The sequence below is a fragment of the Setaria viridis genome, chromosome 8, assembly GCF_005286985.2.
Source record: "Setaria viridis chromosome 8, Setaria_viridis_v4.0, whole genome shotgun sequence".
NCBI classification, from domain to species: Eukaryota; Viridiplantae; Streptophyta; class Magnoliopsida; order Poales; family Poaceae; genus Setaria; species Setaria viridis.
This window is the reverse complement of record NC_048270.2, coordinates 873,222-890,749: the sequence shown is the minus strand read 5'-3', so window position 1 is coordinate 890,749 and position 17,528 is coordinate 873,222. Positions and strand designations below refer to the sequence as shown.

Here is a 17,528-nt window from a genome sequence, read left to right as displayed (position 1 = left end):
CAGATACTGATTCGGGTTCTCTTTTCGATCAGTTCGTCTTCCTTTTTTTTAAAGGATAGCAAACACCAATATTTCGGGTCAAGTGCACCTTAGTATTCACCCTTCACCTTCAAGGCCTTGTTTGGGAGGATCAATCATGACTCCAACCAAAATATCGACATGCAAGTATGCAATAGGATACAAGCACACGAGATACAAACAGCAGTAGAGTGGAATATAGGACCAGATACTGATTGCTTTGGCTGGAGCTTTCTTCTTTCACTAGATGCCGAGCAAAGCTCAAAAATCATGCAATCCAGTGAAGGTGCTACATTCTGTACCTAGCCATGCATTCAGGCAAAGGGAAAACGCATACCCCTATAGACTGCTACTAGTAGTATTACAGTCAAGTACTCGTATGAAGATGCGTACAGGTGATGTTACATGCCATGATCCTGCAGCATTTCCCGCTAAAATCTCGCTCACTACCTAAACTTTATCTCGATCTGCCCTTCCTAAGTACTATGAGTGCTCAACTGAAAACCAGCAGGCATGTACTGCCCCCACCACTGCTATCTGCTACTACCAGTGTTGATTCCAATCTTCTTCAATCGTATGCGAAGGATGCCTTCTGCCGCCTCCGGTTCTTCCCCTCCGAGCCCTGCGAGCTCCTGGAGCTCTTCTTCCTCCTCTTCTCCGCCGCCGTCGGCCCACCGAACATGGTTATCCGCCCAAACCCCCTCGACAGCGACGCCAGGAACGCCCTGCCGTGCTCCCCGGGCCGCCCGTCCCCGCCGCGGATCCCCTGCTGCTTCATCAGCCCCTGCTCCCGCTCCAGCTCCGTCAGCCGCACCCTCATCCGCGAGATCTCCAGCTTCAGCTCCCGGTTCTCCCGCCGCAGCGACGCGTAGTTGTCACGCTGCGGGGACACGCACGAGCTCGGCACGCCACTGCTGACGATGAACCGCTGCGACAAGCCGCCGTCGCCGCATCCGCCGGAGCCACCGCCCGAGAAGGACGACTTCAACCGGAGCTGCTCGAAGTAGAGCACGCGCACCACCATCTGGATCGGGAGACGGTCGTTCTGCGCCGCGTGGCTCGACGCGTCCTGCGACAGCTTCTGGCAGTCGATCAGCTTGCACAGCTTCTTGCACTCCGATTCCGTCAGAGACGGGTGTGCCTAAACAGAGGATATGGTCAGATATAAAAAAAATTGACCAAGCAAGTTTTAATCATTCAGAGAGCAATGTTCTAGTGATCAGCTAAATTTATTCTTTTTGATCGTATAAAAATAGCACTTTTCATCATTGACGACAACGGCAGTAGTTTTTTTTATGCAATTTGCCTTTAAACTTAAAGATTGATCCAGCAATGTTAATCGGACAGAGATCAAAGTCCCGTGATTACCTAGAGTTCATTCTATTTTGTTGCAGATACATTTTCATCAAGAGTGAATAATGCTGTCTATATATGGTAGTATTTACTTAGGTGGGGAAACCTGTCTACTCACAATATGGAAAATCAAATATGCATTCTTTTTTTTTCTCGAAAAGTTGGCAGGAGCGCTGCCATATCAAATATGCATTCAAACCTCTGCATTTCCTGAAACAACTACAAAAATGTGACATTTCTAATCTAATGCCCTTTATTACCTTCAGGTATATGTCGATGGCACGATATAGTCCATCATCAACAATGCGTGCATAATCCGGCAATAGTTCAATAAGAGCCATGAACTTCTGCAGCTTCAGATATGGATCTGGAGCTATCTCTGCTAGATAGCCATCCATTAGTCTTCCAACCTTCAAGACTGAACTGTGACTTGGAGACTTCAGTCCATCTGAATCATATCCACAAGGTGACAACTCTCCTGAATCATCTTCGTCGATCCTTTGCAAGAAGTTCACCAATATGCGATGCACAGTGTCAACATCAAACATTGAGTCGCTTGTCTGCGTCGAGGGGATCAGGAGATCGTCTAGTGATGCCATCTCAAGCTGGAGACCAATCCTTTTCTCGACTTCGATTCTACAATCTAGACTTGCATCAACTTCAATTGCCATCCTCAGCATGCCAAACAAGAATGACAAGGTAACCGTCGTAATATTTTCAGCTGCCAACAGATCGATGAGTGTTTCGACTATCATTCTTTGATCATCTCCGACAAAGGGACCTGAGTCCCATACATGGCGTCTTTCAACACCCTTTAGCGATGTCTGGGCATAGTGTGTAATAGAGGTGCCAATACTCTCTGGCCTCACCCCATTTCTCCTCATTGCAGCAATCACACGCCGATAGTGGTCGATTGTCAGTGCAGAAAGGTCTTCAACCCACCAATCCTGGGAGTGCATATGCAACTTTCCAGATCCCACATTACATTCCAAGTGCGCCAAGCCTGAAACCAGCTGCTCCTTGCTTGCATTCATCGCAATTGCATCAACACACCTATCTACAAGCCCGACTTCCTCCACTATCGGGTCCAATCCAGCACATTTACAAAGAACTTCCAGGGATTTATCAAGGTTCTTGAGCACAATCTCGTTTAAGTAGGTCTCTGTCCTAAAAATGAGGTTCTCCTGTTGATAGTCCTCTGTCATTTCCAAGTACTCTGCAACGCATCGGAGATGAGCCACATTTGCTGTGGTTATTTCAAAATTGCTACCATAACAGAACTTGGCAGCAAGTTCGAATGCAAAAGCTCCCCCTGGTACATTTACAAGCTCCAGCTTTAAGAGATCTGGATCCTTGGAGTCTACTACCATTTTTCGTACTCGTCCACACCGAGATACTAAAGGAAACTGCAAAACAAGTACAGGGGCTTCAGTTTATGTAGTCTAGTAGTCAACATGGACTATGCAGGGGCTTCAGTATGATGAAAAGCATAAAACTTTGCTTCAGTTAATGTAAGCGTTAGTCAACAAAAATTTCCATAGTTTTTGAAAGGTCAACAAGCATTTGTAACATAATTGAAAAAAGAAATATAAAAGGTGGATTCCCTGATGTTTTTGTTAATTGTTTACTTTTCAGCCATTAGAGAAAAGCTCATACTTCAAACCTGTTCTTTTTGCAAATAATTACATTTATGAAATTCTTGGAATGAACCACTAACAGCACTACAAGAACTCTGCTTATATCACTACCAAATTTGCAAGGAAAACCCAATTCTGATGTACTCTGTTTTTTTTTGGCAAGACATTTCTGACATACTTAATTGATAACCAACATTCAGTTCAAACCTCACATTGGTTCTTTCATCAATTTACTGAGAAGTGGCATGCCCGTTCAATCTGGAATTAAGTTTGGCACATCTATTATCCAAAAGTGTAACTTGGGATTCAATTGCTAGGGAAGAGAAATACAACCACCCAACCGAACAAGGCTATACAGGCTGACAATTAAAGTTACTAGATTCACAAGAAAAAACAGATTAAATAAATGTTCTATTAAAAAGGAAACAGTATATAAAGGCGATGAATAAGAAGAAAAGCTATTAAAACAAAACCTTGTGTAGTAGGAAAGATTGTCCGTCCACCGATACCGTTACATCCTCTGCGACATCTGAAAATATCCTGCACAACAGGCAATGTTCCAAAAGTTTCAGGCAGCAAGATCTGTATTTGAATTGGCAATATGTAAACTTGAAGCATAGAGTTTTTAACAACAATACACCACTTTGCCTTTGCTATACACTCCTGAGAACACCAAATGCTGAAGAAACAACTAATGACAACAAATCATTCCAGTCAATGCTGCAAGTACTTGAACTCTGCTTGTACCATAATACTGTTGATGAATTTCTCAAGAAACTTCTTAAATCTTGTGACTTTCTAGGGAGCACAAAAGATTAGGAGTGCATCTGATGACCCTTCGAGGAGCAAAAGCATTTTCAGAGTAGCAGTTTTGTGAGTCCTTCCAAAACCTTCAACCGGTTCAACTTTCACTTGGCTGCGAAAACCCTGAAGATGGCATTTTGCCTCCTCCCCGTAGTTCCGTTCCGGCGTTCCGCTGAATGCGGCGTGTTCGTAGAAACAAACTGGTGGGTGGTGGCGCTAGGGCGGCGTCCAAATCAGTTGAGATTTGAGAATGGAATACAGACTTGAGCCATCGCAGCGAAAATAAAAAAAAATCTCAAACAAGAAAAGCCGCCGCCGCCGCAAATGGTGAGGTGATCTAAGACTATGAAGGCATTGCAATCTGTTTCTCCAAATATGCAAAGCCGATTGAACTCAGGAAGGAAAAAGTGGAAAATGGAGCAGGAGATGGGAATCATCACCTCCTATGGCTGATGGGGTTGCGGAAGCGCGGGGACGTCGTGGTGGTAGCGAAGGGAAACACGGCGTTGTCGCTTCCCATCCCCATTGCTCTGCCGCTGATTCTTCTTCCTTCTCTTCCTCTCCCTCCCTCCCTCCCACTTTCTCTCTGAAATGCGAGCGATGTGGAGGAGAAGAGGACGAGGAGCAAGAATAGTCGGCTGGTCGTCGGCGCGTGGCATTAACAAATTCTCAAAGAAAAGAAAGCAGCAAGGTGAGACGACACGACAGAGCATTCTTGTGTCTTGATGTGGGTGGATTAGCTGAGGAGGAACAGAGAAAAGTGACTCGACGGAGGAATAGTTGGGTGACTAGGGAATAACCCCTGCTCCACTCCACTGTCAGCTTGTGGCTGCTTCATCATTGAAGCCTTCAAAGGGGACTTGATCTTGTGTGGCTGCTTGCTTCGCGTGAATTATGTAAACACAGTAGTTCTGCAGAAACTGTTTAAATTCTCCGAGATTCCTAATAATCATACACTTTAGGAAGAGGCAACTAATGGTAGCATACTTGTTCTATACTCCCTTCATCTGTGTTTACAAGGCATAGTATGACTTGGTACGGTCTTCCAAATAATACTTTGACTATTCATTTATCTCATATTCTATTATTTATGATTATAAACTTATAATCATTGTAGAGTATATTTGATTACGAATTCAACCATATAAAGTTTATATTATAAAAATAAAATTTTAATAGTCAAATTATTGATAAAAAGATTGCAAAGTTTGAATCTTAATATGGGTGTACACCTTGTAACTAAAAATGAAAAATGAAGGGAGTAATTATTAGGGTCGGATCGGGTATCGAACCAACGAGGCTCACGGTTTGGTTACTCCAATACTCCACTCGGTCATGCCATCGGTTCAAAGCGGTTAAATAAAAGTATATATATTTGACACGAATCACAAGCGAATATAAGGTCGGGTGGTGTGTTAGAAAGTCGCAAAATCCAAGTTTTGAATGAATACGGTATGGACCGGGTCGGTCCTTCTGCAATTTTTATTTGATTTGAGAAAACCAATGTTTTAATTTATCACCGGTCATTTCTCGCATATAACAAGTGCAAATATGGAAACAAACACTACAATATAAAAGTTTAACACCTAGTATCCAAACGCCTCCTAAACATCAAACACCACCTAAACATAGCTAGCACTAAATCCACGAAAGCATGCAAAACAAATAAAGTAGCGGTGGTAGTAGTATATTGTGCTACAGAGTAGCTAGGGACTATGGAGTATGGAGTCGGGTAGAAGGCTGGCTGTCTGTCGGTAAAGAAAGGAAATGATGGTGAAGCATGTTGGCTGGCTGCTTGCCCACCCATCGAGGCCGAGAGTGAGAGGACAGTGGTACGCTTTTCCGCTTTCACTTTAGCAGGCCTGCCATCACCAGGAGCTAGCACCCGCGAGAGGTGAGGTGCCAATCAGCTTTTGCAGTTTGGCTCGTGAGTGATCGTTCCATTCACAGAGGGCCTCCTTGGTAGGCTGCTCCACCACCGGCTTCCTCAGGAGCCCTACTTAACGGCACTTTGCAAAACAGCTCCGAGGTCGAAATCCACGTGGAGTGGAGCTCTTTTTTTACTACGCGCAGGAAGCTGAAAAATATGGCTCCCCACAGCTCCTCATCTCAGCATGCACAAGTAAGCAGTTGCTCCTCGAAATTGCAAATACTACAGCCAAAATGCCACTCATCGGAGGAGTGGCGCGCTGAGGCCGGCCACGGGCGGTCCGTGCATCGAGGGAGCAGTATGCCGGGCGTGGAGCGCGGCGGCGGGGAGGCGACATGTCGGTGCCAAAGCGCGGTAGCTGGTCGGCGAGTAGCGGTGGATTTGGCCCACCGCGACCCTGTGTGGCTTGGAGCAGCGTGACAGCTTAAAGAGCGGCGTGTGAGGTTGGAGCAGTGCGTGAGGTCGCCGATCGAAGGTCGGAGCGACGCAGCAGGGTCGGAGCAAATCGATGGGCCGGGTGATAGAGAGCGGCGCGTGAGGTTGGAGCGGTGCGTGAGGTCGCCGGTCGCAGCAGGGTCAGAGCAAATCGACGGAACGGGCGACAGAGAGCGGCGTGCAAGGTTGGAGCGGTGCGTGAGGTTGCCGGTCGGAGCGGCACAACAGGGCCAGAGCAAATCGACGATACGGGCGACAGAGAGCAGCGTGCGAGGTTGGAGCGGTGCGTGAGGTTGTCGGTCGGAGCGGCACAGCAGGGCCGGAGCAAATCGACGGGACGGGCGACAGAGAGCGGCGTGCGAGGTTGGAGCGGTGCGTGAGGTTGCCGGTCGGAGCGGCGCAACAGGCCCGAGCAAATCGACAGGATGGGAGACAGCACGTCAGCGCCTGAGGATAGGGATGTTTGATGAGATTTCGTACAAAATCTTTCAAATAGATAGTGTCTGGTACATTGGTATGAGCTCATATACGGGCGATATGTTCGTGCTATTAAAGAAGATAAGAAATAGAGAGAGAAGTTTTGTATGTGTTAGTTTCATATACGTACAGTTGGTACAGCATCATCTAGTGGCCGGGGAAAGGTACAAACAAACTACACGTATACACGTATCATCTCGATCAACTTGGATGGCAAGCAAATAAAACAACGACTTGCGGATACCGTGGCGTCAAACAAACCCGGCGGCGGCACCCTGGCGCCCCTCCCTGGGTACAGCTGCCTACTTCCTAGCCTATAAAAGGAGGCCTCATGCATTTTTTTCTCTACAAAAGAAACCTGATTTGGGGGGGGGGGGGGGGGGGGGGGGGGGGGGGGCGGCGATCTTGGATCGAAGGAAGAGCCCAAGAAGAAGGGAGCCAGGAGGCCCGGCGTGTTGGAGAGGAGGCGACGGCGGCCGCAGAGCCGCGCCATGGAACGGCGGGATCTTTTCCCGTCGGCAGGCAGCCGGCGAAGGGAGGAGCTGGAGCTCTCATCCATCCATCTAGGCACCCCCAAGACCTACGTGTCCACGAGGCCGGCGGCGCCCTCCACGTCCATTGTCACCAAGCTTCATCCACCGTCGCCGCGCGCCAGGAGCCAACGACCGCGCCGGAGTCAAGTCGAGGCCGGCGAGCGCAGCAGGAAGCAGCCATGGCACCTCTCTGTTCATCTTCGGTGCTTCAGTCGGACGCGCCCGAGATGATGAATGTCAAGAGGGAGCGTGAAGTCTTACATGTGATGGAAGGCACGGCGCCCACGGCCGGTGACGGCGCTACCGCAAGCTGCCGGGAGCGAGGGAGATGCCGCGAGGATGACGACGAGGCGAGCCGGCGCAACGCTGGTGCGCGCCCTCCCCACGCTAACGGCCGTAGGGTTGCCGGAGGGGGTGCCGAGAAGACGATGACAACGCCGCGAGGCTGCCCCGGCGACAACAAGACGGCGCCGCGAACGATGGTGATAACGTCGCATGGCTGCCGAGATGCGCCGAGGACGACAAGACGATGCCATCGACGGAGACGACATCACGAGGCTGCCGAGACGATCACGCTGCTGCCGGAGGCGCCGTGGAGACGACGAAGATGATGCCGCAGGCTGCCGGGAGTGACGGAGCAAGGCGCCGGGGACACCAAGACAACGCTACCGCCACAAGGCGACGCGTGATCGTTCAAGGAGCAGGCGAGGACGGTCTTTGAGCCAGCATCGTCAAGCAAGGCTCGGGAGGCAAACTGGCGATGTCTGTGCACTCGTGCATTTGCATGGGCATGCACTTACAAGACTTTAATAAGCAAGCAAGTAAAGTCCATCACTTGGACTTGGAGACATCACGAGTGGAGCATCATCTGATTGCCCAGCTAGCTCGTGCTCATGCGGTTCTCTTACCGTTCGCAGAGACCGTCCATCTTTGAACACCACTTCCATGACCACACTGTTGATTGCGATTCGGCAATGGCCTCGGCCTCGACGACCAAGCTGCCACGACATCGACTTGGTCCAGCTCAACCTACCTCTACTACGACAACTACATCCTTCGACACCGGCAAGGCGGACGATGCGGGAGGGCGAGCTGATGTTCCAGCTGCACGACGCCCTCTCATGGGCCAGCGAGGCCTCCTTCTTCCGCAACTCCTACCTCGACAATGCTGCCGAAACGTCCACGGCGGTTCAGCTACACATCTTCCTCGTGCATGCTCTTCAACTACTACGACTACATCACCGTTCGTGACCGACGAGGTCGGACGGCATGGTGGGCGGAGCTGATGTCCCAATTGCGCTATACTGGCTCATGGACACCAACGAGGCCCTGGACGACGCCGACGCCCACATCTACACCAACACTACACATGCATGGAGGACGTGAAGCGAAGACTAAGATGACGACCACAACTGCGAAATCGGGATGCTCTGCAAGCTAGACTTGCAGAGGTAATTAATCGAGAGCCTTTCGAGACCCCGGGAACTAGAAGACCACATCGTCCAAGTTGGATTTGCCCAACGGCACGCTATGAAGCGCACATGTGTATTAGGGAACATTTTGTATTTTATTAAATATGAATAAAGTTTCTGTTTCCCTAACTTTGTCTATTTATTTTGTGTACTTCGTACACTGGCACGCTTGCACTATTTCCAATGTTAGAAAAATCTTCGTGTGATTTTTCTCCTCAAACAAGAGACAGGGAGAAAAAGAAGGATTGGATAAGGGAAAATGGAAAGAAAAAGGTTGCGGTACGAAAGAAAGAATACAAAAGAAAGAATGGAACATGATATTGAGTAAAAAAAGATGGGTTTAAAAAATAAATGGTATAGAATAATCTATAATTTTATTCGTTATTTTTTATTACATAGTATAAAATCATGTTATAATTCTATTTTTTATTTTTTTAATTTCAAGTGCATAATAAATCATAAATTGAGGGAAAAATATAAACTTTCATGAGCATATTGGACATTTAACCTCTTCTACCGTATTATAAAAAATAGAAGAAGTCATTTTGCCGAACGTTTTCCATAACAGCTTCAGCTCCACCAGAGAAGCTGCTCCACCAAAAGAGCCGGAGCCATTATAAACCACGGCCAGAGCTCTGCCAAACTAGCCAAAATCCCGTGGAGTGAGTAGTTAAAAAGCGGGCATATGTATGACGAGTAGGCCAAGGAAGCATGGCTTGCCATAGCTGTAGTAGACCACGTGGCAACGTTAGACGACTTGCGTTAGCTGCTTTGTCAACCGTACGTTGCATTTTGATCAGCATCGATGCGCAACGACTTCTGCTGGTGGTAGGAAAGGGCAGGGATAACATGATGATCGAGGGCAGGCAACGTGACATGATCACCGGCCCGGCACAGAACTCGAGAAAGGGTAGTGAGTGCTGGAGAAGAGGCGCGCTTTTAATTTTCTCCTTGTTGCTGTCCCCATCGCCCATCGATCGGCATCTCCTCGCCCTCTCGCGCCCAACGAACAGTTCTTGCAGTCAATGTGAATGCAGATCTCTCCGGTTGCTTTCAGCCTTCAACCCTTTTGATCTCGTTGTCGCCGTCAAGATTCTCGGTTACCAGCATTGTGCATTTTTTTTACAGCTCGGGATCCAAGATTAGGAACACATGCATGGTACGACTGGAGACTCAAAACTTTGCGAAATGGGCTGCTTCGTCGTAGCCCATTCATCAAAGAGAACCGAGGAGGAGCCCAAGTCACAAGGCCCATTAATGCGCCACCAGCCCACCTAGTTGGGCTGTGGGCCGGCCGTGCTGTGAGTTTGTACAGTAAGTGACCGACACATGTACGTCTCCCACTAATCCATCTGCCTTTGCACCCTCTAATTTCCTTTGGTATCCCACTAATCACTGGAGTATCCACCTTGATGAGAATGAGATGATGCCGGCACTGGCACCTCCAGCCTGCACGTGGCCTTCAAACCACCGACCTGTTTATTTTTCTTGTTCCCGCCAAATCAGCTCAAACGAATCTACCACGAGCTCGCAGCTGCCAGCACACATGACCTGTGACCTGGCTCCGTGCATGCTGACAGCAAAGATTCCACTACAATGCAATGCTGCCAGCAATATCAAAAGCCTTCACACAAAACAACCAAAACTTTTTACCCCGTTCCCCCAGCTCCTCATGCCGCTGGCTTCTTCGTTCTCCATCATGGAACAACCTGTGACTGTGATGTGAAGAAACAGACAACGGCAAAGCCCAGGCACCGCAGCTGCTGTTTGATCCAGCCAAGCAACCATACGACACTTGGTTTCCCCTTCCCCATGATGCCCACAACCAGCACTCTGTCTGTTCTACCTACAGCTGAGAGATACTACAAAATCCATTCTGGCTGCCATCCTTGGCATCACCTGTCCAGCTAGGTATCATCACTCGCTAGATGCATACACACGCTTGTGATTGCAGCAAGTGCTACTAATTTTACTAGTGCTACTCAAGGTTGCTTCACATTTCAGCACTATACCATGTTCCTTTAAATAAAGGAACTCAAACTTTGAGACACCACAGCATGTGTACCAAATTCGAAGTGGCAATCATATTCCCAGCCATAATAAGTCCCAAACTACAATCTACACGTGCAAGCCATATCTCAGTTTCCTCATGCTCCCATGATTTCTAAAATGAAACTGAACATGCAACAACAAAGTGCGCCCCCCCAAAAGAACAGTGCGTGCTCAGAAAGTGAGCGGCTTAAAGCTTTTGGCCAGCTCACATATTGATACCTATCACAGATTGTTCATGCCTTCACCATATGCAATATTTTCGACGAAACAACCTAGACTTTAAGAGAATCAGAAGATTCATGCTCCGACTAGAATTTCAAAAGCAAAAGAAACAGCATGGAATTCCATAGGTAAAGGTTCCTTTTCATTACTCAGTATCAGTAATGTTGTTCGCACAGAAAATTCTGTAACGAGTTCAAAATGACTCAATGTATAAATGCATGCATCTACTTTTCTTTGTTGATAGTCTAGGTCCCCACTGACAGCTCTACATTATAAGTAAAATATTTCTAACCAACTTGATGATTGACGACCAAGCCTGAATACTACCAGAGAAAAAGATAAGCTTTGGAACTTTTCTAACAGAGTATTTTTTTAATCCTTCTGTTCAACTCATATTTATTTAATTATTTTGCAAGCTGCTCATACTCGCATCTTTTCTTCATTGATCATCTAGGTCCCCACTGACAGCTCTACATGAAACTCGCAATACTCATAACTAACTTGACAATCGATGACAAAGCCAGAATACTACCAGAGAGAAGAAAAAAGGAGGAGCTTAGGAATTATTCTAACAGAGCATTCTTGAATTCCTCTGCTTAAGTACTATTTATTTTGCCAACTGGTTATGCTTACACTAAACATATCTTCTAGTTCCTACATTTCAACCACTAAAAAAATGGAATTTGACAAAACTGGCATTAACAAGAGCGATGTCAGATCATGAAAAGAAAAACAATTATAAATTAAGTTGCTTCCCAAAAAATTTGCCCGAAAATACACGGTGGATGTAAAAACAAATGACCATGGAATCTAAATTATCAGAATCAGATCAATTACCACAAAACTAGATAAGCAAACATGTACATCACTGCATCATCTTAGCAGTTGTCTAAACATGAAATGCAGAAGGAAAAGAAATGAAGTCAAATTGAAACTGGATGAATGAATTTCTCCGACACAGCATGACGCAATGTGCAATGAATGTTACCTCAGCTTTATTGCCAAGCACATTTTCTTTTGGATACATCAAACCAAAAAAAAATATCTGAGGCTTCCAAATCTGACACGACAAACGTTTCCCCTCCATTGCTTGCTTGGAGATGAAAGGAACTCCCCACATATGAACATGGCAACTATGAACATGAACAATAGCCATTGCTTGCAGTCCAAAATGCAACCTTCTGAACAAACCCACCAAAAAAATGTGCTGAACCCTCATGGAGCAGAACCTGAGCTCTGAAATTAGCCGTTAGCATCACCTTCATGGATATGGAAAATTTGCTGCCTCAACCAACCGATGGATGACCCCCTTGCTAGCCATAACTATCAAGCCTTTCTGTTACTAGACTAGAACTCTGCAAAAAGCTCAAAAGAATACTATGCAGCATAATCGTTCTCAATCACCGGTTGTGTCCGTGTCCCTAAGGCCACAGGTGCTTGCGTCCGCCCAACTTGAGCCATCCGCAATGTCTCCCCAACCTCTGCATTCCGTTCCATAACCTCCAACTTCTTATCCTTTTTGTACCTGACCAAACACAACAAAAGCGCAGCCAACAGCCCCAATGCTACGGCAGCCCCAACCACGCTGACGGCAATCTTCCACGCCTTTGAGCTTCCCTTCTTATGACCTCCCTCTGTCGGTATCGGAGGGGAAATTGTGCCAGGTGGAGCAGGAGCCGGAGCAATCTCACTGGAGTTCACCACAATTGAGATGTGCCCTTGGTGATACGTCGAGCACAGATTGGTTGCCTCCAGGTCCCGGAACTGCGGCACGCCATTCAAATCGAACACCACACACCGCGGCGCCGCACTGCCTGCCGGCACCGACCTGACATCGCTGAAAGTCACAGAAATCGGACTCCCTGACGCGATAATGTCCAGCTCCTGCAGACCCACGGCCGACAGGTTGGCCGCGTCGTAGACCAGCAGCCCGAGCACCGGCGCGAGGTAAGTGTACCCGGGGAGCGGGTAGTAGCTGTCCGACGAGTTGCCGAGGTTGTGGTAGACGAGCACCACCCGCTCGACGTGCGGCTGCACGACGACGCCGGTGGGGATGCCGAACTCGAGGTAGTCCGCGAAGCCCTTCCGGCGCAGGCTGCCGCTGCGCAGGCGGACCGCGGAGACCGCAATGCCGGTGAGGTTGGTGGGGAGGGTGGCGTTGTAGACAATGCCGGTGTGCGGGCGCACTAACGCCCGGTACGCGTAGTCCTGCAGCGTCGCGTCGAGGATCCTCGCAGGCGAGAGCGGCTGCGACTGCGCCGCCACCCCGGAAGAGGTTGCCAAGAGCAGGAGCTGGAGGAGGCAGGCGCAGATCAAGAAGCCCATAGCAGTGGGGCGGCTCCCAGAGCTGAGCCGCCGCCGGAGAGCCTGCCTGGGCAAGAGTAGTCAGGACGAATTTGTCATCTCTGGCTACTAGGATTAGGGAGCGTCGAAGAATCTTGTCCTGCTCTTAATTGGGGGGGAACAAGGACAAGATTTGGAGCGGAGAAGGCTGGGATCCTCCGCACGGACGGGCATTTACGCCTGGCCGTGGCGAGCCCCGACCCGAGCCGGTCCAAGAAAGCAGGCGGCTTTAGCAGAGAGAAAGGGAGAGCGGCAATGGCGATGGAAGCGAGGAGGACAGGTGTGAAGGACGGAGTCCAACAAGAAGTGGTGGGATGGCACCAAATCGGGAAGAAGCAGACGCGACCCAGATGGAAAAGAGAGAAATTGGGAGGAGAAGAGGAGGGAGGCGATTACTCAATCCTGGCGAAATCCAAGCGGAGAGACTGGACGCCACAGAAATTTGGGAAGGGGAGGGATTAAAGCACACCGCAGCACAGCGCCCCCACGAATGATTGCGACGCGGGCGAGAGTGAGAGTGGAGGGGGGTTTGGTTGGGGATTGAAGACGAGGAGGGAGCGAGATTGCAGGGCAGCTAGAGAGAGAAACAGGAGGCTCCTGGGGAAGATTTCCCTGTAGGCGGAACGAGACAGAGCCAAGGGTTTCGATGGAATTCCTTTTTTTTTCAGGGGTTTTACTGGAAAATTTTATTTTCCCGGGAATAAAAGACACGGGCTTACAGTTGGCGCGGCACGCGGAGTTACCGGTTTGCCCCTGGGCGGCTGCTCCGCGTGGAGATGACCGTTTCCGGTCGCTGAAAAGTGGGCCCAAGGAATTATGGGTTTCGTTGTCAGTGTCTGAGAGAGGAGCATGCCTATTGCCTTTTGCCGCTTTTGTCCTGTCACGTCCTCTTTCCTAACGTTTCGATTCTTGCCAGGGGCCTTTTTGCAAGTCAAGCTCCTCTGACTTGTGGGCCCGTGTGCGTGGCAGCTCCTCAAGCGTCCTGCCAGCAAGCTACTCATGCGATGCGACAAGCTCACAAGTCGACATGGCTCACAAGTCACAAGAAGGGAGTGCCTTTCACCTGCCAAGTGGGACTACACGGCTGTGCCCCACCGGCCAGTGAGCACTCACTGACTATTTGCTGAAAAAAAGGCTACGGGGGTTTCCGACAGAGAAACAACTTCAAAACTTTTGTGCAGTTTTTCCAATTTCTTTATATTTATCTATATTTTCTTCACCAATCTAGTAATTTCTGCATCTAAATCCTTTATGAGGGACCATTTTAATTGGTTCACGTGCATGATCCCACTAAAAAAAGAGTCATTCCACAACTCTTATTTGCTACATACTGTTCCTAATATGTGGATTTGATGATCGATGAATAGTACAACACTAGCAACAATGTTGGTTTAGGGAAACTGCTGAGGGCTGTTCGTTTGTGCTACTTTGCAGCGGTTGAAGCTGCAGCTGCAAGCCCAAGTAGCTGAGCTGAATAGGAAAAAACATAAAATATAGCACGGAGAAATCAGGAAAAAAAATCAGAGGATTCAAAATCATAGGAAAAATGTTGAAAGAGGTGTTTGGAACGGAGGAACATAGGAACGCCAAACTAAAACCTGTAGAAATAATTGCAATTCAAAAGTTAATGTCAAATGGGGAAAAAAATATAAGCCCCAGCAGTAAGACACGTAACAAAATGCTCCCATCCAACAATAGCACAGTTCCAATTTTTATCCGTTCGTCTGTGCTCGTGGTGCCGCATCTCTTATTCTCTCTCCTCGCTGTTCTTTCTCCCTTCGCTGCTGTTCCTATTTCATCCATGGCACAACGCGTGATGACGATGGATGTCTAAAGAAATGTTTTTGCTCGTTGATTCGCTTGTTGCCTTGGACTTCCACCAAAACCTGAGATCGGAGTAGATGTTTTCGTTCCCGTGAAATCAATCGTCATAGGAAACTTTCCTCCATTTTACTGTTCGTAGAAAACTTTCCAGAGGAATCAGTTCCTTTACAATTCCTCCAAAATTCCTTTGATCTAGACGGGGCCTTATGAAGGACCAGCTTAGTTGGCGCAAGTACAGGATCCCGCCAGGCAAGCGAAAATCTCTAATTAATTGTTAACTACATTACGTAATGTATGACTCTGCACTAAGATGGAATTGATGACTAACAACAATACAAAGATTTCCCAAAAAGAAAACTACTAAAATTTGGGGAATATTCAATTTTTCAAATTGATTTCTAGTGGACACTGCTTTTTTCGCCTTGGAAATGGGTCATTTTGACGGGCGCTTGTGCACAAGCGGCCAAGCGGGCGATGTAGATGCGCGCTTGCTGCCTCTGCAAATGGCATTTAGCTACCTGTAAAAATATTTTTTTGTTGCAGTGTATAATGTTATATAGCATGACAAAATGATGTTAGATATGACGCGATCCATTTTATTTTGGTTCATTATTATGTGTACTTATGTAATGACTAATATCCCCTTAGAGCTCAAGGGATGAAAAGAGCATCATCTAGAAGAAGTGTCAGGGTCATAGCGCGGTGATGGTCAGTGCCCCATGGCTCATGCGGATTCAGTGAACGGGAAACCCTTACAATTATCGGATATTATAGTGTGAATGGTGATTACACGTGTGAGTGCCTCCAACAATACCAACTCAACTAGCTAAAAGGTGTCAAGATGACAACATATGGATTCATGTCAGTTTTGAAGATCGCGCTTTAGCTAGATCATTAATTTTATCAGTATTTTCCCAATAATAATGTTTGCAATTATAATCAATAGTGTACGATAATATCTGCCTTCACCTGGTCAATCAATGCGATTTTAAGTACCAAATCATTTTTCTCAACAAGAGCAATTATATATAGTCCTTTTGGGAAAACACAAGAGCAGTTCTGATAGTGACATTCCAATAAAGGAGATGGTCATATAACACACAAAATGCAAAAACAGCATGTACTGCCTTTTTGTCCTGCTGAATCTGATATGTAAATAGTAAATTGTGCATAGTGCAAGATGGAGGCGTTGTGACTTAATTATGTAACACTTTCTCCTTTTCTTTTTATAGAGTGTATTAAGATTTTTTTTTAAAAAAATCTCCTGAGTATACTTTGGTCATTGATTTTGCTCACGATATATCATTATCAATTGTGACAAAAATTATCATACTAAAAGGTGTGTGTGAAGTACGAATATATGGATGCATTCAAATTTTATACACTAAATATGCATGTAATTTAACTAATTATTAGTAAAAAAATCTAAGATTAATCTTTGCAAACCCTAATATCTCACTATTGAAAAAAGAGGTGGTATGCGTTAGGTTAAACACACAACAAGTACTCCCTCCGTTCCAAATTATAATTTGGAACGGAGGGAGCAGAGACAAGACGTTTTCTTCAAAGATGGCATCCATATAAAGGGGAGGTCATTGGAACTGCCTTTTTCTTGTATATCTATAAAAGGTAACTATATGAAGGTGTAACTATGGTACTATGTACTAAGTTTCCCCCTCTGATTTTCCTGTGGATCGAACTGGTCGTCGTCAAATGCATACAAAGGTAGGTAGAAATAAAGGAAGTCAAGATCCTAATCGATGGGTGCATGCAAGGCATCTAGTACTGGTCCTATATGTTTGATGGTGGCATTATTGCGCTCATCAATTTGGCATGCATGCATCCCCCAGTGTATCGGAGATGTTTCGTTTGTCTTCTTGGCGACGGCATGCTGGCAAGGACCATGACACATCTATTGCAATTTAATTTAATTTGCAAGGAAATTTATAATTCAAATGTAGGAGAACGCTTCTCCTGGCTGGCAGCTAGTTCATTGTCGATCATCCCGTGCATCTCCTCCGTCAAAATGAACAATAATACAAATATACAATTTCGTCTCTCTTCGGAGGTATTAGCAAACCAGTTTCAATTTCCTCAAAAAAACAAACCAGTTTCAAATTAAAGGTTGTTCAGAGAAATGAAATATGGCTAAAAGTTATTTCATCTAAAAGTTTAAACAGGAACAAAGCAGAGATTACTCGTGAAAAAACAAAAAGCAACGAACTGGTTACTTGTGCACCACTTCTATAATACATGAAGAGAGTTGCATGTATAACTGTCCTTGTTGGATCTTAGCTAGCGCAAGGATCCATCCTGTCCCACAGCCACAAGTTGCATTGTATTTCCACTCGGAACCTTGCTAACCCGTGCTGTTCGTTGTTTGCCACTGCTAGGCCACCATATCTGATTTTGCTCAAGAGTGAAGGCA

General features: G+C 46.9%; 2 protein-coding genes and 1 long non-coding RNA gene across 3 annotated transcripts; 1 reads left to right on the top strand and 2 right to left on the bottom strand.

The window, feature by feature from the left end:
- Positions 1 to 217: 217 nt before the first annotated feature.
- Positions 218 to 4,745, bottom strand: LOC117833310 (putative BTB/POZ domain-containing protein At3g08660). The gene is made up of 4 exons (XM_034712758.2): positions 4,253 to 4,745; positions 3,482 to 3,548; positions 1,632 to 2,777; positions 218 to 1,159 (listed from the first exon to the last, which is right to left on the bottom strand). The coding sequence occupies exons 1-4, from the start codon at positions 4,336 to 4,338 to the stop codon at positions 587 to 589; spliced, it is 1,872 nt and encodes a 623-aa protein (XP_034568649.1). The 5' UTR covers positions 4,339 to 4,745; the 3' UTR covers positions 218 to 586.
- Positions 948 to 2,979, top strand: LOC140223650 (uncharacterized). Its single transcript, XR_011899012.1, has 2 exons — positions 948 to 1,467; positions 1,638 to 2,979. It is a non-coding gene; the product is annotated as an uncharacterized lncRNA (long non-coding RNA).
- A 6,999-nt stretch (positions 4,746 to 11,744) lies between the features above and the next one.
- On the bottom strand, positions 11,745 to 13,894 carry LOC117834147 (uncharacterized). Its single transcript, XM_034713774.2, has one exon. It carries the CDS (start codon positions 13,256 to 13,258, stop codon positions 12,311 to 12,313), a length of 948 nt encoding a protein of 315 aa, XP_034569665.1. The 5' UTR covers positions 13,259 to 13,894; the 3' UTR covers positions 11,745 to 12,310.
- Positions 13,895 to 17,528: the final 3,634 nt, after the last annotated feature.

What these genes read in the sequence shown, in the direction of transcription:
- LOC117833310 (XM_034712758.2), bottom strand. Translation starts at nt 4,338, where the DNA reads ATGGGGATGGGAAGCGACAACGCCGTGTTTCCCTTCGCTACCACCACG. An exon ending in AACCCCATCAGCCATAGGAG is followed by an intron (nt 3,549 to 4,252) that starts GTGATGATTCCC and finishes CCTGTTGTGCAG; the next exon opens with GATATTTTCAGATGTCGCAG. An exon ending in AATCTTTCCTACTACACAAG is followed by an intron (nt 2,778 to 3,481) that starts GTTTTGTTTTAA and finishes CTTGTTTTGCAG; the next exon opens with TTTCCTTTAGTATCTCGGTG.
- LOC117834147 (XM_034713774.2), bottom strand. Translation starts at nt 13,258, where the DNA reads ATGGGCTTCTTGATCTGCGCCTGCCTCCTCCAGCTCCTGCTCTTGGCA.